At 41.4% G+C, this 26,972-nt stretch overlaps 1 protein-coding gene and 1 long non-coding RNA gene across 2 annotated transcripts in view; one reads left to right on the top strand and one right to left on the bottom strand.

The window, feature by feature from the left end:
- The first annotated feature begins 12,403 nt into the window (after window positions 1-12,403).
- Window positions 12,404-26,972, top strand: part of AGBL3 (AGBL carboxypeptidase 3) — a 23,403-nt gene continuing 8,834 nt past the window's right edge. The window contains exons 1-11 of the mRNA XM_090140492.1: window positions 12,404-12,643; window positions 14,732-14,792; window positions 15,917-16,093; window positions 17,542-17,646; window positions 20,311-20,449; window positions 20,956-21,738; window positions 23,143-23,305; window positions 24,377-24,503; window positions 25,071-25,168; window positions 25,314-25,393; window positions 25,962-26,028. Of these exons, the coding sequence (XP_089996618.1) occupies window positions 12,620-12,643; window positions 14,732-14,792; window positions 15,917-16,093; window positions 17,542-17,646; window positions 20,311-20,449; window positions 20,956-21,738; window positions 23,143-23,305; window positions 24,377-24,503; window positions 25,071-25,168; window positions 25,314-25,393; window positions 25,962-26,028 (1,824 nt within the window). The 5' untranslated portion in view covers window positions 12,404-12,619. The remainder of the gene's footprint in view (window positions 12,644-14,731; window positions 14,793-15,916; window positions 16,094-17,541; window positions 17,647-20,310; window positions 20,450-20,955; window positions 21,739-23,142; window positions 23,306-24,376; window positions 24,504-25,070; window positions 25,169-25,313; window positions 25,394-25,961; window positions 26,029-26,972) is intronic.
- LOC149919558 (uncharacterized) overlaps window positions 14,745-26,972 on the bottom strand; it is a 27,496-nt gene continuing 15,268 nt past the window's right edge. The window contains exon 3 of the long non-coding RNA XR_016466734.1: window positions 14,745-14,825. This is a non-coding gene — a long non-coding RNA (uncharacterized LOC149919558). The remainder of the gene's footprint in view (window positions 14,826-26,972) is intronic.

Here is a 26,972-nt window from a genome sequence, read left to right as displayed (position 1 = left end):
AAGAAAAAAAACGAATGCTGCTGTTGGCTCAGATGCACACCAGTGCTAGCCCCAAGTGAGCCCTCGGCCTGCAGCAAGCAGCTGCCCTTGGCAAGGTTTCATCAAGCCAAGGCATGCAGCCTTGCCCCCGTACATCAGCTGCTGGCACTGTGCTCACTGCTCCCTCTCTACATCTCCCTCCCTTCCCCTCTTTCCTCTGATGTCTGCCCACTTCTTCCTTGCGGTGCTGAGATCCTTCGCTGATATCTTAGCGGCTAAGGGAGAAAAGTTCACTGGAAAAAAAAAATAAAAATCCAAGGCTCAAAAGAAGAAACACCGAGATGAATGAGACATTTTCATTGCACCAATCAGCAAGAATCACTGCTTGAAGTAAAGCTGTGAGGTTTCAATTCCACATCTTACCTTTAGTGCCAGAGTTCTCAGTTTAGGAAGATAAAAAATGCACCTCATTGTATGTAATGCTATGATGAGTAATTTTCTTTTCCATGGCTCCACTCCAGGGTCTTTTCCTGAAAGGCAGAATGAAGCTTTGCAGCTTTATCTCAGCCATGTAACCTCTTTGCATTCATTCATGGTAATGCCTAATCCCATTTTTAATCTTAATAAGCTCTTTAGTTCAATAATATCCTACGGCACTAAGACATATAGAAGTTAATTCCTTGACTTAAAGCCAAAGTCTCTCGGGAGTCTTACTGCTGACTTCTATGGGCTTTGGGTCAGGTCAGGCTTCAAAAAAAAAACCAAACCAGCTCACTGCAAACCACTGAATTACCTGACTGGAAAAGTGCTGCAGTGTTGTATCCTTCTCACTTGTAGCTTCTCTGTATCTCTGAATATAAAATTAACATTCACAAGAATTTCAAGCAGTGTTTAGCCTGAATAATAATGCCAAGATGCTTTGATAAACCAAGCAGGAAGGAATGACTTCCTTCCCCTCTCTACCCTGGCCCTGGGCTGATCTGGTGATTCACAATGAGAAGTTTGGAGCCTTCAGATATCTACTCCCAGAAGAATCTCATCTCTCAATCGAAATTAGTCAATTAAAAAACAGATTCCCAAGTTTATACAGACAAAAACGATGGAGATAAATTTAATATGAACTAAATTGCAAACAGGAGGAAATTGCTGCTAGTTATAATAATTTAATTACAGAGTACATTTTAAATCACTTCTTTTGATGGACTGAGAAAAGTCATACTGTGGGGACTGCCTGCAGTCTCTCTGAGCCCCAGATGAAGGTCCCATGTGGTTGCAGCAGTACAAACCTTCAGTTTTGCCATCAACCTGAGACTGTGGCTGGGAGCTACACTGTGGTACAAAAACTATTCAGTGCCCTTCATGTGTCTTCTCTTTGGTGCTAAGAAAAGCAAGAAGAGAAACCTGTCTCCACAGCCCCTTCATTCCCTTGAGCTTTGTGATGAGGCACTGAATGTACACAGAGAGAGAGTAAATTAGCTCAGAGCTCAGACACATACCCAAAGTGTGGAGGTCACAAGAGCTTTAAAAACTACTGCTCATCAACTGTTACAGTTTTTGCTGTAATCTCTTTGGCTGTTCCAATTGTCCATTAAAGAACAGCTCACGATGGCTTATGCTTGTGTGCATCTTTTCTGCTTGCAGCAAGCTCAGAGCACATGCACAACACGTCGCTGCAGCTCGGCTGCTGAGTAGTCCTCAGTAACTGGAAATGGCTTCATCACTTTCCATCATGGATCCATAATCCTTTTGGTATATTACTAAAGAGATGGTTAAAAGATCGGGCCTGACAATGTCTTCATGGGAACAAGTTTCTAATAGGAGTTTTTCAAAGCAGTAGAAGTAAAATCAGATGCAGTGGCTGGAAATTGAGATAAGAATAACATCACCTTTTCTGACAGAGGAAATAATGAACTCAGAAAAAACTCTCCTTATGTGATCTGTGCCCTGTAAGTCTTCAAACCAGGAGTGTATAACAGGGTTGAGGATAGATATACTGTGGCTAACATCTGTGGCTCAGGCACTTTAGAGCTCTTGTGCAGGATCACTGGAGCAGTTTTCAAGTCAGAGCTATACAGGATGTCACTAGAATAATCCTAGATGGTTCTAACAGTGTGTCTCCCATCCTCACCCATTAGTGCACAGGCAGGAGTCCATGAGAAAGGGCTCTGTTTAAATAATAATAATAAATAAATGCCTTTATACCTCCTACACATGCACACCAAAAGTCTTCCCAAAAAAGGAGATTATTATGTACATTATATCAATGTCACTGTCTGACATAGGCCCTGCTAAGTTTCTAGCTCATTGCTATGGGACAGCCAAAACAACGGGGCTTTGTATGAAAAGAGTTGCCATGGTCTTAGCCTCTATGAGATAACGTGCAAGAAGGAACACTTCACAGAAGACAAGATAGTTTGTTGCTTTAACATTTTAGCTAGTTATGGCAATCTAGAAGACCACTTTCATGTAACACATCGCATTACCCAAAGCAAGGGTATGGTGGAGAGTTACTCCTATAAGCTGGCAAGGCATACCTGGGAGAAACACTGAGCACATGAGGTTCACATGGTAAGGGTGTGCAGCAGGCATGGGCCGCACCTGAGACAGCAGAATCAGAGGGAGAGGTGCCAATAATTCATTAGTAGCAAATAATGTTTAACCAACAAAAAGAGCCGCTTCCAGCAAGAGAAGCAAGCACACCTCTTGGATTTGCTGTCAGTACCAGTAATTGCAGCCTGGGACTGACCTGGCATGGCTTTTGCTCTAGTGCTGGGGGCAGTGAAGCTGCAAGAATGTGAGTGGGCACTTTCTCCAGTTCTTGCTCCCCATCCATTGTATAGAACATAATTATTTAAGCTTATTTTGGATGATGATGACAGTGGCTGTCAAACATGTCCTCCTCTCCTGGGGCTCCCATGTGCTTGTACTGGTTCTGTCCAGTGGTCATCCGCAGGTCACTGTGCACTGCCCCCCTGCCCACACAACATGCGGGGCACTCATCTCCTGGCCATGACAAATTGAAGGGGAATGTCTTAAACACAGAGATGTCCTTACTGAGGATGCAGCCTTGTAAGGTTAGACTGCAGTATCTGTGGTGTATTGTCAGAACTAGAGCTATAAATATAGAAAATAAGTGTGACTTTGATATGTTTTCCCACTTAAATTTTATTGGACTTTCCAAATCCACAAATACCAGATTCTTTTACGATAATGGTACTCTTTAAGAGGTTGTAAAAATAGAGCCCTAAAAACTCTGATGGAGTCCCACTAGCCCATGCTTGTTTCTCAGTCCCTGGTGCAACTTTTTCCTGAGTGAGACTGTACCAAGGGAAAACCCTCCACAGCTTCACACAGCCTTTTGCCATCTGCCTGCTTGGTGGAAGTGGGGAAAAGAGAGTCACAGTGGTTCCTGTGTACCAAAATGGGCTGCCATCATGGCCCCATGCCATCATGGTAGTGGCTGTACCCCATTCTGGGTGTGCAACCATCACTCAGCAAACAACCAAATATTGGTGTGCTGTTAACACTGCCTGGCTGAAACCAGGGCATGGGGCGCAGTGCAGCACCAGCTGAAGTGATGACAAATAACTTCATGCGTTTTGATACATTGGCTAAAAACAGTCCTGTGAACAGCAAAAAATATGCAGCTGTACATTCCATTTTGATAAAGGAATTTGAGAGTAGGTTTCAAGAAAAAAAAAAAATCAATTTTTTTGTATATTTGCAGCTTCATTTTCAGTCAATATAATAAAATACATTATCTGCAAATTTTCAAATGGAATGTACAGAGTTCCAATCAGATATTCAACTCAAAAATCTGATCATGCCTCTCTACTAGACTGTTATAAGTCCTATCTTATCAAAGAGAAATATCCCTCTCTTCACAATCACACCTTATTCATGTCATCACTTTTTGGCAGTATGCGAACAACAGTTTTCAAGGATGAAGCACAGGAAAGATAAAATGACATGAAAAATCACTGATGAACACTTTGAGAACTCACTAGGAATTGCAGCTACTTCCATCAAACCAAATTGATGAGTTAGCTTCACAAAAAACAAGGTCAAATATACCACTAGTTTTATGGTTTTGTTACTTATATGCATTAACTATATTATATCTTTTATGAGGGCTGCTCTGAAAGTAATGCCTCCTATTTCATTATGATGGCCCACAACATGTGATGGATGTTGGAGGTATGGCAATAGAGGCTGAACCTTCCCACCAATATCCCATTACATTTTGGTGCCATGTGATAGAGGGCAGCAGAAAGGCAGTCTGAAAAAATGGCATCTGACATGGAAGTGCGCATGAAGCAAAGGTGTGTCACTGAATTCCCCCACACAGAAAAAATGGCACCAACTGGCATTCATCGGTGCTTGCCAAGCAGTTATGGAGACCCAACAGTGGATGTGAGCACAGTGAGGTGGTGGGTGGTGTGTTTCAGCAGAGGTGACAGTAAGAGTGGATCACCTCTGCTGGTGCAGATGTTTACTAGTGTGGAATGCAGGCTCCTTTCATTGCTGATGAAAACACATATTTAATGGTGATGACTTTGTTGAAAAATAGTGCTTTGTAGCTGGGAATTTGCTTTATCACACAGTGCTACTGTGTTCACTGTATCTGTTGTAGTTTCCAAGGAAATAAATAAGAGGCAGTATTTTTGGACAGATCGACATATACGTGGCCCAAGACAAATTCTTCTTCACTCAGCGTGGCCCAGGCAAGCCAAAAGGTTGGACACCCATGGGTTTGGCGATGCCCAACATCTGGATGTGGAGTTAGACAGCCCAGTTACCTCCTGCAACCCAATCCAACATGTGTGAGGGGAGCAACATCATAGTGTGTGGGGACAGGAGGTGCCTGGGGCTGGGACACTCATCCATAATTACATGTGTGTATCTCAGGATAAATTACCACTGAGCAGAAGCAGTGACTTCTACTATAGCAAACACCAGCTGCTGGTACACACTAAGTTGAGTAAGACCAGTCTTCTTATAGAACAGATTCCATCTTGTGACAGCTGTCTAATAAATAAGAATTTGCTCTTACTAAAAGCAAAGATGGGGGGCTTTGAGGGAAATGTATCATATATTTAGCACTATCAGGTATTATCAGAGCTCTTCATAGCTGTAAAAAAAACAGATGTTTGGTCCTCTTTAGGTCAGTGGAAGTCATAGTTATGACTTTGAATTACGGAAGCGCAGAGATACAAATAGCTTATTTTTATTTATTTTGCTTTCTGACATCTATAAATATAAGTATCTTCAAGACTTTGCCAAAAGTTAAAAATACAATTGAAGAAGAAAGAGTCAGCCACAGACTGTTCCTAACACCAAATCAAAATAAAACTACCCACAGCACAGTAAATCTAACCAGTATTTGCTACCCTACAAACTCAGCTACCTCACCTCACCTCACTTTGCCTCCCTAAGGCAAGTTTCAGATGCAAAAATAAATGAATAATTCATTATCATACACTAAATATCACTTAGGCCTTTTGTTCTCTACCATGTTCTTTTTGCCATGCATCCCCAAATGTTCTGACCTACAAACACGCCTTCTGCCTCAAATAAGCTGTAACCGCATTCGTGGATGTATCCCCTTGGTCTTTCTGTTGAAAGAGATGCTGTGTCCCAGGGATCTGCAAGGCACGGCGAAAACGAGAATTATTAAGTGACTTTCAGCCTGTGGTCTATAGCCCCCAGGGACTCTGTGAACTATTTCTAAATAGTTCTGAACACGAAAAACAACCAAGGCAAGCAAGATGTTTGTCATTTGCTTTAGCATGATGGGAGGGAACTTACTTATACTCCATGAGAAGAATTCTGGAAGCTTACTGGAGAAAAATAAAAGACATAATCCAAGGTTGGAGGTGGTCTAGGAAAGCCCACAAGCCCACCTAAAGAGCAGGAACCTGCTTCGTATATTCCTGCTTTCTGGGCAAGTGTTTCAGCTCCCTGAAGCAAAAAGCTATGGTGAATTTATATAGCTTGTTGTCAGCATTTTGCTGTTCCTCAGCATCCAAGCCAGATAGCTTAAAGCTAGTGCAGCAGTTTCATCTCCCTTCTAGTCCTACTTTATCTGAACTGTCATTTCTCCGAGTCAAGAGGCTTTGTTTTCATCTTAAAAAGTGGGAACATCATTGAACTAATTTATTTATTTATTTATTTTCATTATAAATCTGCTGTGCTGACTTACTCAGTCCACTCCAGGTCTTCTTGACTTTTTAAGCACCACCAGTTCTATTTCACACTGTCCTAATCTCGATACCGCTATTTACAACAGACAGACAAAAATAACCTCTGCTGGGTTAATATTTGTCACATTGTCTGTTATATCACTGATCTGTTTAGTGCAGAAACAGGCAACATCTTTATTGTAAAGAGCACATCTTTATTGTACATCAGAGCTCGATATAAAGTTTGCAGAGCTAATGCTCACCAAAAATAGCTCTGGATTGTGAAGCAGTCAAATATCCCAGCAAGGCACCGCAGTCCAGCCAGATAATTTTCTCTGCAGAGGGATGGAGTCATTTGTGCTGTACTGTTTTCTAGGTCCAAACTGCTACCTCTGCACAGCACTTCACAAATATTCCAGTTTTCCTGGAGTTAGCTCCAGGACATAGGAGCAACAATGTACAGACATGCACCTACGTGCTATCCCAGAAGTCATGGAAGGGATGCAGAGTATTTTATACAGACCACATCACCTCTAGGGAGTGCTTGCATAAAGAGATAAACCAGCATAACAAAATATTTTTCATGCTCTTGTGCAGCAGCAGTCCATGCTAAGGATGGTAAACTAGAAGTGTAGCTGGTACAAGAAGTCACAGCAAAATGATGCTTTTGCCATTTCACCAGAAGACCACTTGGTGACATTCCCAGACTGGGTTTGGTAGGAAAGCAGACTGCAAAACAGTGGGATGGCTCCAGAAGAGTTTTAGGCTGCTACTGAGTGCTGAGAAAACAAATTCAGACTCATGTGCCTTAACAAAGAACTCATTTAGACACCTGATCTATTGATGCAGCTCTTGCCATCAATAAGAATACACTGCCTGCCATTCCTGTCATAAAACAGATGCCTAAACTTTTTCCTCCCCAGAGTATTTTTCCTCATCAGCCTTCTAATGGGGGCGGCGGCCTTAACTCTCTGAAAGGGTAGATAATGGCAGGACAGGGGGAAATGGTTCTGAGTTGACAAAGAGAAGATTTGGGTTGGATGTCAGGAGGAAGTTCTTTACAGACAGAGTGGTGAGGTGCTGGAACAGGCTGCCCAGAGAGTTTGTGGATGCCCTGTCCCTACAGGTGTTCAAGGCCAGACTGGATGAGGCCCTGGGCAGCCTGGTCTAGTATTAAATGTGGAGGTTTGTGGCCCTGCCTGTGGCAGGGGGTTTGGATATTCATGATCCTTGAGGTCCCTTCCAACCCTGGCAATTCTGTGATTCTTCACTATCCCCCTATTTCTGGGCCAATTTGAAAAGCTGGTCACTGGTTCTGGTGGGGTGGAACCGGGTGGGCTTTAAGGTTCCTTCCAATCCAAACTATTCTATGACTCTATGATATACTCACTAGCCTCAGTCTCACCACCCCACTGCTGCTCTGTTTGTAAAAGTTGGTGTATTTAGATTCAAAGATAATGTCTCTGACCTAGAAAGCCCTTCAGCCAAACATCTGCAGGCTGGAAGCACTGCCACAGGCTTGCCCTGTGTATTTCCCTGACGTTGACTAATTGCAGCCACCAGAAACTGTGAACCTTGGGCTAACCCAGTGCCATTCGTCTTATGTGTTATGGTATTTCAAAAACTGAGGAAGGAATTTATCTTCGGTCATCTACCCCAGTACTTACAAAATAAAATAAAATAGTGAAATATGTCCAAATAGTGAAATAAATATATGCAGTCAACAGTCACACAGTAAAGGTTTGTAAGGATGGGATTCATCTTTCCTAACTCGAGGTTTCTGTAGTGCAGCTGCTAAGGGGCTTCTAGCTAGTAAAGCCACCAGGATTTACGATATATCCACCTAATCAAATGCTTTAGTGTGAGACGGCTCAGCTGTACTGAGCAACCTCCATGGACTGGAGAAGAGAGCCAAGATGCTTAGCTCGGATGTAGGCATTTACACAAGATGAAAGGTGAACACTGTGCTCTGAATAAAAAAGACAGTAGTCCAGAAATTAGTGAGGATGAATTCTGGCACAACAGTGACAGTCACACCAATACGTAGCTGGGGAACATGAATAAAAATAGAACCTGTGGGAAAAAGCCACATTCTGAGGGACTACAATAACTATGGGTTAAACAGTACCATCTCGCCAGCATCCCAAAAACATCCAAAAATCCCTAGTGGGGTTCAAAGCCTTGCTGTGCTGAGTACCTCATGACTGTATATGACACTCCCTGTCCCTGGAGAACATATGCAGGAGCAGTAAAACCTGTGCATGATCTTTGCTCATTTTCTCTGATTTTCTGGCTTCCTTACCATTTTCACGGGGTTCTCACCAAGTGCCCACTTCTCTCCAGGGGTTTTGCTGGAACACAGTGATTTGACTTGGCAAGAACTTGAATTAAATGTGCATATATTGTTGTTCACAAAATTTCTGACTATCCAAGGCCAAGCTTGTACCATGACATTATGGGCTTCCTTTTGGGTGATGTCAGGTTGTTTCAATGCTTTTCAAGAACTTCAGCCAAGGCTTAAAAACAGAACAAGGTAACTGAGAAAAATATTTGAAGTATTCCACTGTGTGTGGGCTAAGTTTTTATATATATATATAAGTAAGAATCAGAGCAATTGGGGGGGGAAGATAAGAAAGAAATATACTCCCTCTAATGAAAAATTCTGCAGAAATCCTTTTTTATTCAGTAAACACAGGAATGAATTTAAGCACTACAACAAGCTGTGTGGTTTAACAATTTGTTAAAGAAAGCAGGAAAAAAGCTTAAAAATGTGTTTATTTTTCTTTATGCTAGGTTTGAGCCCAGCTACTTATTGGTTATCTATCTCCATGTATCTTCAAAAGTTCTGTGTTCAAAACTGAAAAACAGATCACTTGGCTTTTTAATCCAAATGGAAGCATCAGAGATACAAAGGGGTTTATTTACAGTTGCAGATGAAATTTCCAAAGAAAGGCCCAGGAGGCTTATTAAAGTTGTATTTGGGAAAAAGGAAAAAAGGAAAAAAATAAAACCAAGCATGTACACAAAAAACAGTACTGGCAGCTGGGGACGTGACTCTCCTGAGACAGCCTGAAAGAAGAAAATATCTGGCATGAGCAAAAAAAGGAACAAAGAGGAAACAAGTGGATTCAGAAGAGACTGCTTGATAAGGAGCTGTAAAAATTCACAGATTTGCTAAATCCTGTAAGTAAGCCAGCTGTATAAGTATCTAGAGTATACTATTTTTAATTAGCTAAAAGTGGTCGTAGAATTGTGGAATAAAAGGAAAACATGGAAATTAAGTCACAGGGAACTAAAGAAACATATCAACAATTGTATAACAGAAACAAACTGGGCAGCTGCCTCCAGGTCAGCATTTTATCACTCTGGAAGCTATTTTATGGCCGCAGGAAAACAGCAATGAAGGGAATGAGGTCACTTCAGGACATGATTTATTTTGAAACTGCTCTGTATGATGTTTAACGTAAGCACGTTTCACTGCACCACAAAGAATAATGCTACTTAAATCGAGAGAAATTTAAAGCATGTCTGCATGTCTGCAGCACCGGGTGAAATGGACCTAACACAGACCATGGCTTCGTCTTCTGCAATGTGAACTGACATTTTTTCTCTTCTTTCCCTCCAGGAACATGGCCTTCCTGAGCAAGGTGATTAAATCATTAGCACTAAAGGGAGAGACCTGCACAAGAGTAAAGCTGGACTCCACAGTGGAAACAACAGTTTAGGCTGTGGGTTATGGCCCTTGCTAAGCAAATGACAATGAATGTGAGTCCCTACTAGAACTGACATCTATTTTTTTTTCTCTTTCCAAGATTTAAACTGCATGCCACAGTGTCTGAGCATTCAGTATGAACACGACATTTCTAAATGAAACTGTTGCTATTCACAGCACAACTAGCATTTGTACACAGAAATGCAGCAAGATCTTGGCACCCAGGGCTTATCTTCACTGCAGAGCTAAATTAACATTATAATGTTGTAATCTGAATGTTGCCTTTATTTTAAGTCCTATTCACATCCAAAAAACTTCACTCAAGTATGATGTAGAGTAGAAAATAAGGGTAGAAATTAGTCGGTGCTGCCAGACCTCACATACCTTCCCATAATTCTCATGAATCAAGAAAGGTTAAATTCTCCCAGAATCCACAGTATAACAGTTTACAGAACAACCTCATGTACCTTTCCTGCTGACTGTAACCCAGACCAAAGTGAACCCTAAAAATCTATCAAAAGCTCTCCTTTCGCTTCTTCTCACAAAGGAGCAGCAGAGGTTTTGATTCGTATGTTTTATTTTGCTTGAAACTGTGGTTTCATGCCCGCTAACATAGTTCTGCACCCTGCCAGACTGCTCAGCAGCACAAATTTAATCTTGATCACGTGCAGGCATATGACTGTATTTCTGTTAAATCTGACAAAGTACATTATGTGGTTTTCACTGTCTTATCAATTAACACGAAGTTCATGTCAGCCCAGGAGGCCGGATGGTATCTGATCTCCCACAAAGCATGAAGTTAACCCATTACGTTCCCCTGCTGTGAGCTGGCAGAAGGAGAACACAAGAAACAACTGTGTGCTCTGAGGTCATTTCATTCTGGGTGCCATTAAGAGACCAAAAAACAGATGGATTGCACCATCCCAGGGTGCCTCAGGCACGGCAGCACACAAGCCAAGCTGCTAGCTGAAGCTGGCAATTTTGAAATGGATTCGCACTTGTTATTCTTCACCAAATGCTGTGCCGCCAACCTATGGGGGATGTACAGCTGACAAGATGCAATGACCCAGGCAACCACCAAACCGGCATACATGCAACCACACAAGAATTACGGCCCATTGCTCTGCCTCGCACAAAGATTAACGCATAATGAAGTGACAGAAAGGAACTCCACCTGACTGCCGAAAAAGCTGCATTCCACGGCACTGCCGGCACCTGGACCCACGTGCCACCAGCAAGGCTCAGCTCCATTCCAGCCCTTCCTTGCAGGCTGCTGCCACCTGCTGGTCGCTTTGCTCCCGTGCTGCTACCGTAATAACAGGGATCCCATTTTCCCCCGTACCACTGGAGATGGAAACAAGATCACTGTAAAAACAAGCGAAGGATTTGTGAAGAACATTTCCTTGAGTATCAAAGTTTTAATGCACTCATCCTGAAATCTTGACATCCCTGATTCACGCAGGAACAGATTAACACGAAGACAGAGAAATAATATGACACCAAGTTGGCTGGAAGTGTGGATCTGCCTGGGGGTAGCGAGGCCCTACAGAGGGATCTGGACAGGCTGGGTAGCTGGGCTGAAGCCAATGGGATGAGGTTCAACAAGGCCAAATGCCAGGTCCTGCACTTCAGCCACAACAACCCCAGGCAATGCTACAGGCTTGGGGCAGAGTGGCTGGAAGACTGCGTAGAGGAAATGGACCTGGGGTATTGATTGATACTCAGCTGAACATGAGCCAGCAGTGTGCCCAGGTGGCCAAGAAGGCCAGTGGCATCTTGGCTTGCATCAGGAACAGTGTTGGCAGCAGGAACAGGGAGGTAATCGTCCCCCTGTACTCAGCTCTGGTGAGGCCGCATCTCCAGTACTGTGTCCAGTTTTGGCTCCCTCACTGCAAGAAAGACATTGAGGCCTTGGAGCGGGTTCAAAGAAGGGCAACAAAGCTGGTGAGGGGTCTGGAGCACAGGCCTTATGAGGAGCGGCTGAAGGAGCTGGGATTGTTCAGTCTGGAGAAGAGGAGGCTCAGGGGAGACCTTATTGCTCTCTATAACTTCCTGAAGGGAGGTTGTAGTGAGCTGGGGATCGGCCTCTTCTCTCGTGTAACTGGTGATAGGACTAGAGGGAATGGCTTTGAGCTGCACCAGGGAAGATTCAGGCTGGACATTAGGAAATACTACTTTTCTGAAAGAGTGGTCAGGCACTGGAATGGGCTGCCCAGGGAGGTGGTGGAGTCACCGACCCTGGAGGTGTTCAAGGAACATTTGGATGTTGTGTTGAGGGACGTGGTTTAGTGAGTACTATTGGTGACAGGTGGATGGTTGGACTGGGTGATCTCGTAGGTCTTTTCCAACCTTGGTGTTTCTGTGATTCTGTAATAATAAGCCAAAAGACAACATCTGAGATCACGCTGCTGCCGGCAGAATACCACAGCACATCACACGGCACCGTACCCCACCCCCCTCTGCCACTGAGCACGCTCAAACCGGGCCCGGAGCTCAGCGCGCCGCAACCCGCTGCTCGCTCCAGGCACCGAACTCTCGCGAGAGCTGGGGAGGTTGCCATGGTAGCGGGAGCCAGGGAGGCCCGCTTGCCGCTACAGCCGCCCCCGGGCCGGGCGCCGGCGTAGCGCTGTCACGGTCCCGCCCGGCCTCCTGCCCGCAGGGGGCGCTCGGCCCGAGAAGAGCGTCGTGGGGCGGCAGCGGGGGCGCAGCTCGGTGGGCAGGAAGGCGGTGCCTGCTTACCCGGGGCATGTCAGCGTGCCCGGAGAGTGAGGCAAGGCCGGTTGTGTGAACGCTGCGCGAGGCCCCGTTCGCCTCCGCCGTTCCTTTCTGCTCCTTTTATCTTACGCCTTACGGCCTACAGCTCCTCAATAGACCTCAGCGTTCCTCTGCTCAAAGGCCTGCGGTAGTTGCCAGCAATGGAGTCCATCGCTGAGCAGACACCCTGCCACAGCTGCCGTGCTGCCCTGCCTACGTGGCACCAACTGCAGCCTGCGTGTTCTGGGCTCTGAAAGCCAGTCCTGCTCTTAAGCTGTGAAAATGGCTCAGTGGGACAAAGCAAGCAGTCCCTGTAACAAATCATTTCCACTAGCATCACAGACTGTGCTTACCTGCAGGCTGCTCTGAAAGTAATGCTGCCTGTTTTGTTATGTTGGCCCACAAAGTCAGAGTCCGATTGATAGTAGTGGTAAGACAGGAGCAACTGAACCTTCCCACCTATATTCCATTACGTTTTGTTGCCCTGTGACAGAGGGCAGCAGAGGGGCAGTCTGACCAAATGGCTCAGAAATGAAAGTGCCGATGAAGCAAAGGTGTGTCATTGCATTCTTCCACATGGAAAAAATAGCACCCAGTGGCGTTCATCAGTGTTTGCTGAACGGTTATTAAGACCAACAGTGGATGGGAGCGCAGCGAGGCAGTGTGTTGTGGTGTGTTTCAAGCAGTGACAACAGTGATGCAAAAGTCAAGCCACGTTCTGGACAGCCGTGCAGATTTTTACAAGTGCAGAATGCAGGCTGTTGTTTATTGCTGTCAAAAATGCATCACTTATGGGGATGACCATGTGGGGGGGGAAAAAAAAAAAAAGAAGTGTTTTGTAGCTGAGAACTTGTTCTTCCAAACACTGTTATTATGCTCTTTGTATCTGTTGTAGTTTCCATGAAAATAAATAGGAAGCATTACTTGTAGAGCAACCTATGTAAATTTCAGACTCTTACTGTATGTAGGACTACACAAAGCCTGTATTAAGAGCTCATCATGCAATATGTACATAGCACTGAGAGCAAAATGAAGTCCCACACTTTCTCTGTGTTATGTTTTTATCTGTGCTTTGGTTTGTGAATTATTTTCAGTTCTTCACCTGTGAGAACCGAGCTCTTGATCAGCTATAGGACTAGCAGGTTTTTAGGAACCTTGTATCGTATTTGCAGCTGTGGTAAATGTAAATGGGAGCAATAAATAAAGCTGAGTACATTTACCAGCTGTGAAATAGATTGGATGTTAATGACATTCATATTTCAGGAAGGAAATTTGTTTTTTTAATTGACTGTGGTGTTATTGAAAAGATTGACAACCCAGGAAATATGTGTTCTATGTTAAGGGCAGAAGAGAGGATAAGTGCTGTTGTCCTTTGCAAATATGCTTTAAATTGAACCCAGGTTAGCAGATAGCTTTTCATTCCGTATGTGCAGCTTGAATGCGAGTGGCTCCTCTTTAATTCTTGCCGAGTGTTAAGCTTGAAATAACCAGTATCAAGTTCCTGACTTCCCTGTCCTAGCACTTATACTTTGGGATAATTTTGGCATATATCTGCATTGTCACTGCCCTAGCTATTCTTTTCCATTGCCTCTCCCGCTCTTATGCTATTAGACTCTGATGAGTTGGATCAGAGGGGTAATTTATGCAGCTGGAAAGACAGACTTTTCTTTCTTATATGAATTTTCTCTTCTGCCTTTTCACCCAAGAGTATGATTGCCAGTACTGCACGAGAGGCACTGGGAAACGGAATGAATGAAAGCGTGTCTCCTTTGAGAGGCAAATAGAATAACGACATAGTAAACAACTATGCAGGTTTGGCCTAATTCTTATTCAAGTCATAAAGTAAACCAAAGCAGAGGTAGCTCTTCTTTCTGAACAATAAACTAAAGCTGTGCTGCAGTGGACTCCAGATTTATGTTAGTGTTTCATTAATGCCCCATCCCTGGAGGCATTCAGTGGGTTGGATGGAGCCTTGGGCAGCCTGATCTGGTGGGTAGCAGCCCTGCCCACAGCAGGGGGTTAGAGCTGGTGATCTTTAAGATCCCTTTCAACCTAAGCCATTCTGTGATCCTATGGTTCTATGAGTTATTTATTTATTTTTTAGGATGAAGACTCCCATAACTCCTGTGTGGCAGAAGGCCGTCAGCAGTGCACAGTTCATGCAGGTTAGGATCTTCCCAGCTATTCCCTTAAGACTGCTGTGGGGAAGAAAGGAGAGGGAAGAAATATCAATGCACACATAACTATCAAGATGTAACCAAAATTGGGCTAGGTCTAGTCACACTTTGTGGTTCTTGACCTAGGTGAGTGATTATCTCAGTCCCATCCTGCAGTTTGCCTTCGTCTAGAATTGGTATCCACTAGAGTTAGATCAGTAGAATTTAAAACTTGGTTCAGCAGTTTTGTTTTTAGTTAATGTAAATGTGTGGAATCAATACTCAGATCCTTAAGGTAAGGAGCTGTGGTATGTTATGATGTTCTTTTGTTCATTGTGAGGAAAAGTAGATTTTGAAGCCAGGTCTAAAGCTGGCTTTTCAAAACAAAAACCAAAAAAACAATTCCCATGAAGCCAAACTCCTGTCTTTTGGCCTGTTCCAAGTAGATAGTCTGAAGGATAGAGGGAATGCTTTGAAAGGGGATATTTTATATCTCTGGCAAAGAGAAGTAATTACCTCTGGATAGTGTGGTGGCTGGTGCACAGTACCAGTCCCAATTTTCCAATTATTTTTTTTTCAGAGCCTTTTCTCTGTCTGTCATGTTTCCATTCAAATGGCTTCTCATTACTTGGAGGGGTTCCTTGCTGACAAGCAAAGATGACCTTCCACTTCCTCCAAGTGCCTCCAATGATAGAATTCTTGATAGCATCAGATCATTACCTCTCCTGTCACGCTAGCAGTACAATGTTGCATACGCTGTGTCAGAAGCTTTTTAGGACTAAGCCATTCATATAATGCACAGAACAGACTGGCTGATGCATTGGGATTGTAGACCGTGTCATAATAAGCTAGTAATAAAAGCAATAACAATACCAAATGCCAAGATTTTCAGTAGGAAACCAAGTAGGATATTTCCTGCTCTTGTGCTTTATGGTTTAATGAATTGTTAATTCAATGCTAACTTTAAATTTAATGTGATTTATAGGCTGGAGCATTGAAATTACATTTTACTCGGATGTAATTTTATCGTGCCATGCTTAATTATGCTAATTTCATGTAGATAATCTCTGCAGCCTGTTTCTACTTGAAAGAACAGAAGAGGTTGATGCCAGGGTTCTTTCACTTTCTTACAGATTCTGTCTGTGCTGATATTTTTCCAAGGACAAAACAGTTATCACTTGACTCAGAGGTGGTGGTGCCCTATTTGCAGGAGCTGCAGAATCCATGTGAGTCACCACCTGCAGGTCAGTTTTCCCAGGTGTACTGGCCAAACCAGCGTGAAGTCAGCAGGGGCAGAATTGAGCACATTGGTAAGTTACTGTGTCACACTCAAAATCTTGTCCATGGGCAAAGAGGAAGCACATCTTACGTGAAGAACTTACTGTTAGTATTATTGAAAACCTTATGAGAGAAATCATTATTAGTCCAGATCTAATTGCTATAGAAGAATTAAAAATAGTAGTGTAGTTAAAACTGCTATGTATATGCTCCACTAGCCACCTTTTTCTGGCTCCCCTTCTCACTAAGGACAGTGTTTTCATTCCACATTTTTAATTCTGGTCAAGGGGAGGGATTGCACGTTGTGAACTATCAGCCTCTGGAGTCCTTTACTGGGAGAAATATGAGGATCATATTCATGTTGTCTTTTTCCTTACTCTGGGATCCAAATGACTTTGAGGGTCATTTTTTATATGTAAAAATCTTTCTCTTTTTTCATTGACTTGTAGTTCCACATTATATCTGAATTTACCTATGATATCCTTTGCACATGTTATTTCCTTGTTCTCTTTGTTGTCCCCTGAAATGAGTTTTGGCCAGCTCCAGGTCTTTAGGTGACCAAAGGTAAGTTGCTTATAGCCATGGGGTCTCCAGTACCAAATCTGTGTCCTTCAGTTATCATCCCATGCCAATACTCCTCTTCCACATCGTATGTCTCTGCTTCTCAAAGCCTCTGCTATCACTTCAGGTCTGTATTTCTCACACTACATCATTCTGTTGGAGTTGTAAATATCCCAGTGTGCACAGAATAAATGTTGTCTACATAAGCCTAGGTTATACTACACAGAATTACACAATAGTTAAACAAATCAGCCAGTCATACTTGATCAGTTAGAGAAATTGCAGCTAAACCAAGTGAAACAAAGCTGCAAGCAGATGAAATTTCAGAGAAAGCCTGACAATCTTCAGTCCTTCTGACCTCTTACTAGCAGTATCAATGCTCTGTTTCATGACTGTATGATCAGATATGAATGCCAGCTAATAAGCACCTTGTTGTAGTCTGTACAGAAGTCATTATGCAAACCTATTAAGGGATAGTGAAGACTTCAGCAGTTCCTGTGCTTTCTAAATACAACATGTTACAATGTGGAAGTAATCGGTAGAAATCAGAAATGCACAGAGGTGGCACTGAGACATCTGTGCCCTTTTACTGTTAAGTTCAATGGAATGGGATAGACTATTGTGAGTACTGCAGCAAGGAAATGTCAGTTGTCAGAATGTACCATCAGTCATTATTCAACAGCTCTTTGACATGCCAGGCAGATGCCCTGCAAGTTACAGGGACATGTTGCATTTCCTGTGTGGTCAGTAATTCACAACTTCACTCCATAGATGCAGCATCTGTTTTCTTAGCAGTACCATGTGACCATGTGCTGATAGAGAGCAGTACAGGAATTCAGAATAATTGCTGAGTAAACAAGCTGTACAAATAATACAGTCTTCCTGCTTGTAGTCTTTCCGTGTGTCTCCTCTGTTTCAGATTGGATACCCAGTAGTCCTGAGCCATTGTACACTCCAACGGGTTTGGAGGTCACACCATCCTACCAACCTCCTGACAAGGGCACTGTGATTTATCTAGGAGAAGGTGAGAACACCCAGAGAAAAGTTGCTGTAAGCAGATTAAGCATCTGCTTTGATGCCAGTATTTTATCTCCTTAGTGAACCTAATGCAAAGCCTAATGAAATCAATATAGTTTTTTATTGTTATTTTTAGCACTTCAGAATACATCCCTTACTGATATATAGGGAATAAAATTATTTACACAGAGGTCTCATCTACCACACATTCTGCTCTTGCAGTTGTTTATCTCAGAAGTGCAGCTCGGTTCAAGCCTTTGTATCAGCAACTAACAGTATGAAAAAGCTAAAGTGAGTTGGTTATGAAAATATGAGTGGGAAAAGATTACTTAATGTCAAGCCAAAAGAGAAAATGAAAAATATGAGAGCTGTATAACTGCAAGGTCACCGCTAAATTCTGTGTTGGGAGAAATTTTATTTACAGTTGTTTAGCTAAGATTTACAAAGAAAATCTAGCCAGATTGGATCAGTGCTTGATTATAGTCTCCTAAGTCAGACAAGGATTAATTGGACAGAAATGAAGGGAGTTAGTTGTCCTGTACCTCCAACATTATTTGATTATCAGAGTGTTTTTTGTGTTTGTTTGTTTATTTGTTTGTTTGTTTTGTTTCCTGTGTTTACTAAGTTGATACAATTGCCTTAAATGAACTCGAAGCTTCAGGCAGTTGTTGGTTTTGGCCTGGGTCCAGTTGTATATAGATAAGAAGGGATTGTAATAGTTTTGCAATTCTAGGATAACTGATTGTGACCACCAGATTTTCAGATGTGCAGAACTGAAAGGTAGCTGACATTCTTCTTGATGTCAACACATCTGTGAAGGATTGCAATACACTGCTAAAGGTTTTTAATATGCTGAAATACACCATCATTTTATCTAGAAATTCACTACTTCAGCAGCATGAGCATGTTATCACGTACTAGTCAGTTGATACATTTGGTGTGGAGGAACACTTTGGGCAACTTTCCTGCCTTTTAGAAACAAGGATAGTGATTTCTGTTACAGTCCATTGTTGCTGATCTTAAAAAAGGCAACTTTCTGCTTTCTGGGACACAAACCTCCAGGTTGGTGGCTTTGCCATTCAAATTTAATTTTTAAAACACTAACATTCTCTGCACTGAAAACTCCATAGGGTAGGCCAGGCATCTCCAAATAGAAGATTTACAATGCCAGTGCTGCAAACTGACAAGCATGTCGTGAGGCATCGCATCCTGAGGGAGGCAGCAACTGCACTCTCCTGATTCCCACTGAATTTAACTTCAGCAGGAATGGGGAGTTAGTACCTGGCCAGGGACTATCTGCTGCTCAGCTCCTGCACGCCCTCCTAACATCTAATTTAGGACAGAAAAATGCAATCCTGTGGTGACATGCAGAAAAATCGATGTACTCTGGCATCTCAGATTTTATTCCTACATTTCATTATGTAGCACTTGTCTGATACAGATGTTTCCACAAAGGGCTTCACTGGTTTAACTGCTGAAACATTTCTCTTCCTTCATGATAAGGAAGAGTTTAAAGAAGAAGCAGAGGGTGGAGAAACTGTGAATTCCAGCTATACAGAAAGTAATTATTCAGATGGGTATCCCAACCAGCAAAACTAGCAATTCTTTTCTAATGATTCAGGGAATGAAAAGATCTTGACTTTGCTAAACTTTCTTATGCCATATTGTCAAAGCTTTTCTAAAACAACAGGAGAGTTCTCTGATTGCAGCTCATGCTGTCTCATTCTGTGCAGTCATGCTGACTCTGGTCCTGCCGCAGTCACCTCATGACACTGCTGACTTCTGCAGAAGGATATCTGGGCTTCTGGCTTCCAGCAGAGAACATGCATCTTCTTTCTCTATTTTGTGGGCACTCTTGGGGTAGCAAGAAGTTTTGATTACTCCAGTATTCTCCATCTTGGTGGCAAAAGCTTTGCTGCTACATTGAGCACCAATACAGAGAAAGCAAAACAAACAAACAAACAAACAAAACAAACAAACAAAAACTCTAAAAATAATTCTTGCCTTAATCTGTAAGGAGAGGATCCTCAATGGATAAAATTATGCAAAAAATATTCTGGAATCTAAATAACTTCCAAGCCAAAAAATATGCTGATGGTACATCTAGCATTTCTGGTTGTGTTGGGTTTTTTTGTTTTTTGTTTTTGTTTTGTGGTTTTTTTTTTTTGGGGGGGGGGGGGAAGTGTTTGTTTTGTTTTGCTTTAATGAAAAATACTAACGAAAGTTCAGTTGTGCATCTCATCTGAGGAACAGTGCACAAAGTAGCAGAATGGTGCAAAAAAGGAGCTGTATGCTAAATGTGGTGTGAAAGCATCATTTATAAAATGAAAATAATTGCTCTTGATTTGAGTGTCATCTTTTTAACTTCTAGACTAGGAGAGATTTAAAAAGAAACTCGTGGCAGCGGTTGTCAACTATCCAGAGTTTTTGATGTTTGCTTTGCCCAAGCTCATGCAGTGACAGTAAGATTTTAGACTGGCAGAAATCCATCAAGTTGAGTGGGAATGAGCAGCAAAGCTCCCTGCAATTTCTTTTACATTTACCTGAAGTATGCATTGAAGCTCAGCTACATGCAGTTGTCTGTTTCTAGAAGGAATTTTTAGAAGAATGCATTATTCCCTAAAATGACTCAGATTGAAATTAAATGCATGTGTTCCACTCCTCCCACTAGCTAACTCAGAATCGTATTTTATGTATTTCCAAATGAGAGGTCTCTGCCCTGTGAAACAGATATTCCATCAGGAAGTGGACAACACACTCATCTTTGAAGCACGATTTGAGAGTGGTAATTTGCAGAAGGTGGTTAAAATGTAAGTTTGCAATCTTTTCCTCTTTTATTATAACAGAGTTATTATCAGAATTGTTATTACCTGTAGCCTGCTAACACCTTCTAAGCAGGATGTTTCTCTGGGTTTGTCACCTGTTTTACACAGTTGAATAAACTTCAAGTGTAGTTCCACATAGCCTTTGCATAAAATGATCTGATAGGCATTATATAATACTGAATGATTTTGGTACATAATAGTCACCCACACAAATTCTCTTAAGCACATACTTCAAAACACTGTGTAGAAAACTTATTTTAGAAGTCTTAGTCTTAAGTCCTAAGAAAACCAGCAGTTGCATTATTGACACACATGATACAATTAGGCATCTTTTCCTGGCAGCTGTGCAGTCTTTAAGTGATGACAGTGTAAATCAGCGTGATTTGCACCAGATTGAATGTGGGGTACTTTCATGGCAGCCTGCACTGTTTGACACTGAATCATACTGCAGCGCTAACCAGCATCACAACTGTTTACCTTCTTTTACCTAGAAGTGAATTTGAATACCAGCTGACACTGCGAACTGACCTCTACACAAGCAGGCACGTGCAGTGGTTTTACTTCCAAGTAAGCAATACTCAGGCAGGGATGCCGTATCGCTTCACCATTGTCAACTTTACCAAGCGTAAAAGCCTGTATAGGCATGGTTTGCGGCCGCTGTTGTACTCAGAAGTTGATGCTAAGGAACACAACATTGGCTGGCGAAGGACAGGAAGTGAAATCAAGTATTACAAAACCAATGTGAGTGAAAGTGGACGTCAGTATTTCTCACTCACGTGGACATTTCAGTTTCCTCATGACAGAGACACTTGCTATTTTGCCCACTGCTATCCTTACACCTACTCCAACCTGCAGGAGTACCTGGTGGCCATCTCTAAAGATCCAATGAAGTCCAAGTTCTGCAAAATTCACATCTTGTGCCATTCCCTGGCAGGAAACATAGTACATGTCTTAACTATCACCAACCCCCCTGAAAGTGGCAAGGAGAACACAAAGAGAAAGGCTGTGATTCTAACTGCAAGAGTTCATCCTGGAGAAACCAACAGCTCCTGGATAATGAAGGGCATTCTGGATTACATTCTTGGTAATTCAGGCAAAGCTCATCAGCTCCGGGACACTTTTGTCTTCAAAGTGGTACCGATGTTGAATCCAGATGGTGTGATTGTGGGAAATCACCGCTGCTCTTTAACAGGTCAGGACTTGAACCGCAAATACAGATCTAAAGTGAAGAAATATTATCCTTCAACCTGGTATACCCGGAACATGATCAGAAGGTAAATTCATTTTCTCCCCCCTTAAAATCAATGATTTTCCTGTTCAGTGTCTGTGTCTTAGCGTGACTTCTCTATGTCCATTTCTGGAAAACAGAATAGATATTATTCTGTAGAATAATAATATTCTGTAATTTATTATTTACACATTGATAGAAATTCTCCTGGGGAAAAAAGAAAAGGAAAAGAAAGAAAAAAAGAAAAAAGAAAAAAGAAAAACAACAGTGTCACTATTCCTACATTCAATGTTTTTCATCCAGTACTGGTTACATACGGTTTTAAATAACATTTAAAGAATATCTCTTTACCTTCAAGTAAATGCTTTGGAATATAAGTCCCTAGCTTAAAGGAGACAGGTACTGTGCCTTACTTACTGTACTTCTTTTCTGTGAGAATTTATCTCCGTCTTACCATATGAAGACAGCTTGCACTTGTGAGTCCCCTATAATTAGTGTGAATTATGTGTTCTGATGTGCTACTGACCTTCAGACTCACCTAAGACAGACACATTTATTATTGCTTCCTTCTTAGCTCCACCATGGATTTCCAACTCCTGCCCAGAGCAGAGCCCTGGGCAACACACTGTGATGCCATCACATCTTTTGTGTAGGACTCTGCTTTGACAGGGGTTGGACGTCAGGGGTGCAGACTGAAAAAAAACCCAGTAGTATGTCTACCTGCAAATTTTCTTTTAAAAAGCTTGTTAAGTGATAACACATTGCGAAATCATGGCACATCATAAAAATTAATGTCTTCAGCTTGGATAAGGGAAAAACTATTCACATCATCATTCTGAGCCAGTTTATTTATCCTTCAGTGCTGTAATTGTACAGCACGTGTTATTCTGTACATGTATGAAAGCAAAAGAAGTAGATATGAATGATGGGTTTTAGCTGCACAACATGCTATAGGACACATCTACAGAGGTGGATGTATGTAACTGAACCTGAGAGAGGGACTAAAAGAGGGGAAAAAGAGGGGAAATGGCAGAGTGGGAAAAAAACAAACACCATATAATCAGGGTACGGAGGGAGATTGAGGAAACTGTATACAAAACAAAAGCAAAACAAGTAACCATAAAGCTGTGAACATCTAGTTTTGTGATGCCCATCTTCTGAAATTCATGAAGGTAACTAGGCTATGAAAGCTTATGTGAACACATGGATAAAGATTGCTGATGCATACTGTCATGCCTTCTTGCACGGCCAAGTGTTTTATCCTGGAGAAACTGAGCAGTTCTGTATAGTAAATGTTTATCTTTGTGCTCAGAATATGAAATCTTACCAATTTATTGCTCTTTAGGTTAAACATGAGCTTCAGTGTAACTTATTGACTCAAATTAGTATTTCCGAGGTGGAGAGAAAAGCACACTTCTAGCAAAGTATTCTGTGTTGTCCCATACTACAGAGTGATGGAGAAGCGTGACATTTTTCTGTATTGTGACATCCATGGTCACAACAAAAAACAAAATGTCTTCATGTACGGTTGTGAGAGGGAGCAGGAACCAAAAGCACCACACTTGTGTCCACGTGCCTTTCCACTCTTGCTGAGCAAGAATTGCCCAGATAAGGTAAGCAAATGTCAGGTTAAAAATGCAGTCACCTGAAATTTCAAACATCAACAAGGATCTCTATGTTTTCTGTAAGGATGTAACCATATTTGTTAAAAGGCTGTACTTTACCCGGTTAAAATAATCTTCAAGAGTCTAAAACTAAGAATGGCAGAAGTACAAAATTGTGATTCCTTTGAAATTCCAGCACTCCAAAGTATATCATGCTAAATCAGGTCATAAAGTTAGCATTTCTGAAATAATGAAGAAACCAAAACACAAAAATATGGAAGTAACACTACTTAATAATGTGAAAAATTAGCATTAAATATTACATACTCATATCTCACCTACTTATATCTACTATAATGTACATACAGTAGAATTAAAAACAAACAAGTAAACTAAAGAAGTTGAAAATTTTCTCCAAGTTGAATCTTTTTAATTTTTTTCAGTTGCAAATTGTGTCAGAATCACCACGTTTTTGTAAGATATTTCAATTAATAATATTTTATTAGGAAATTACTGATACTAAAATACGTCATTTTTCAGCAAGTAAGCTTCTTTTTAATCACAAAGATGGCAAAGGTTCAATAATAAGCAGTACACAAATGAATCTATTAGATGTGATTGCATACTTGCAGTTTAATGTTGTCTTCCTGATATCAATGATAATACAGTGGTTGTGAGCTCCAGATAGGTTACATCAAACTATTGGTATTAACTCATGAGAGAAGAGCTATTCTGGCTTCTCAGTACATTTGTATGTTGGTATACTACAGGATTTGTGGTAACTCATCTGAGCAGCAGTCCATATAAGCTCATTTAGAACAGTTCATACAGCTGCATAAAAGTTGTTTGAGAATTCTCAAATCCTTAAAGTAAGTTAAACTTCTAATTGAAGGCACCTACATCTCCATTATGCCAGTAGTAATATTGATTACTCTGAACTATACTGTGCAATATTCAAGTATGGTAGATTGAAAACTCACAATTATTTATCTGGTAGATAGGATATATTTTTAAAAAAGCCTTGAAATTATTGCATCTTCCTATTCAGTTCAATTATTAATTGTGTACACATCTTCTAAGTTCTCATTCCCAGACTGCCGTTTCAGAGTACAAAAGAGCAAAGAAAGCACAGGTCGAGTTGTAATGTGGAAGATGGGCATCAACAACAGCTACACTTTGGAAGCCTCTGTTTGCGGCTCTAAGCTGGGTGAGACAATTCCCTGTAGCTATTGAGTAAATCATCATCAAACAAGATCTTTCCTTTTGCTTCTTCAGGGAAAATGGTAGCTTGAGCCACCAACCCCTTGTTGATGTTCTCTCTTACTGGGTAGAAATGAATGATGATTGAAGATAAGATCTAGAAAAAATACCAACACTGCAGTATTCACCCGGTGACCATTCAGGCCACCACTATCACTGTTACATCTGTACTGTTAAATAACAATATTGGTAAATGGCAAATTAAAAGTAGAAACTAAAAATATTTGTATGGGAATCAGCTATCCGGAAGAAGATCCTTGGTAAAAAGAAATACAGTTGATGTGGAAAGTAATATAATACATAGTTAATCTGCTATGAGTAGCTAGATTTGTCCATATAGGCAGAATGATGATCCTTAATGCTATCTGTATAAAAGCCTAGCAGTCATAGACCTATTTCTAGCATCTGTCAGTGACAGTGAGTTTGCAATCAGCCACTATGCTGACACACCGTAGCTGGCAGTCAGCAGGATGACTGACATTTTCATTTCTGATTTGCTCCGACTGATGTGCAGGCTGGAGACAAAGCACCCATTTTGATATCAAAGACTTTGAGTCAATAGGACAGCATTTCTGTGACGCTCTCTTGAACTACTCTGTTGATAATAAGGAGGTAAGGAAAGTTCCTGTGAGCCTTTTCCTCCTTCCTCAGTTCGTCCTACTGTCACAAAACATAATCCTCTATAAGGTTACAGTAACAGTAAATTTGCTAATAGTTTTAATTGAAACATATGTGGTTTTCTTATCATTATCTGAAGGAACATGAGAAAGTAGTGACACAGCAAGCTAAGGTGAGCTCCGAAGTCCTGAATTCTGATGCGTTAGATTGGGATTCCAGGTAATTTAGAACCATTAAGATATACCATGTATACAAGCATATAAAATATGTTCTCTGCACACTGTAAGAAATGAATAAAACTTCAGTAGATCTCTTCTCTGAGGAAACATGAGTTAAATCTATCCACTTTCAGTGGCCAGGGTATACAAATCAAAAGCTGAATTTCAAAACTGGTGCTGAAATGCAAGGAAATAAAAGGAGACACAAAATCTAATGCACCATTAGAGAACTGAGAGGAAGCTCAGTGAGAACAAAGATGATACTGTATCGGAGAGGTTGGAGGGGGAAAGCATGTGAAGCAGAACTAAAAGAAGGCTGAGCAGAAGTGGGAGATGCCACCTGGACAATCTGGATAAAACAGATCTCTTCCAATAACCAATTTTTCTCTAAGATGATTACGATTTTTGCAAGTTAGCTGTAAAATGAAAATACGGATCTGGCAGACACGTATCTAGAAAACATATTTACATCTCTACAACTAGAGTTACTACAGAAAAGTTATGCTGTAGAATACTGTTTGCAATCACTGAATCTATAAATTAAATAAAATGACACTCATCTTTTACAGCAGCCGTTCTTCTGACAGCTCAGATTCCTATGATGTTGCTGCACACCGGCTAAAACTAGGTATTAAGGTATGCTATGAATTTTTATTGGCTGTTTACATTTCTGACCCAAATGCCACTAGGGAATAATCGCTAGTGATTATTAGCTCCTTTTCCAAAGAAGTCTGGTATTCAGTCAGTGAGAGCAATAATTAACAAATTAATTAGGTAGCCGATATTTGTAAAGTGTTTACATAATTTGTAGAGATAAAATCCAAATTAACAATGCAGAGCAATATTGCTATTTAATAGCTTAACTCAAATTGCCCAGAAGGTAGTGGTACAGTTTCAAAGACAGGCAGATCTCTACCAATTGGATTGTGCCATGCAGTTGAGCAAGCAGATATAGGATAAGGGTGAGGAGGAGGATGTCAACACTTGGCACCAAAAATATTGTGCAGTGATGTCAACAATACTTTGCATTCAGTGTTCAGGAGTTGTGTTTTCCTCTTGCACATACAGACATACTGTACTGTACTGCTGCTAAGCACTGTCAGCATAAGGCTACCCCACTGCCTATTTCCAATTTGTAGACAAATTTAGCCACAGATTTTACAAAGTGCTTTCACTGAACAACAGTGAGACCCTTTATTTTCCTGAAACATTTACTTGCTGCACAAGAATGGACCCAAATCTTTCTGTCCTGTTTATTTCTGTGTTGACTGTGATTGCTATAATAATCCTCATGATGTTTACTCTAGAGAAGCAAAACAAACTTTTGTGAGTGTATTACTTTTTTAGCCAACAATAATAGTTCCTGTAAATTGTTACTTCCTGTTTATGTCACAGATACCATAAACAACAGTAAAAGGGGAAACCATATAAATAAGGCTGTGTACTAAGCATGAATAAAAGTGAAGAGATACCCTGTAGCACTTATCAAAACATGCACATAGGCATTTCAGATGACTGGGTTAGTTGACAAGATGTATGACTTAGAGTATTGGACCTAGTTTTATGATCAATGGAAAGAA

The sequence above is a fragment of the Phasianus colchicus genome, chromosome 1 (genome assembly GCF_987193195.1).
Source record: "Phasianus colchicus chromosome 1, bPhaCol1.hap1.1, whole genome shotgun sequence".
NCBI classification, from domain to species: Eukaryota; Metazoa; Chordata; class Aves; order Galliformes; family Phasianidae; genus Phasianus; species Phasianus colchicus.
The sequence above is the reverse complement of the archived record's forward strand: the minus strand, read 5'-3'. Positions and strand labels throughout refer to the sequence as shown.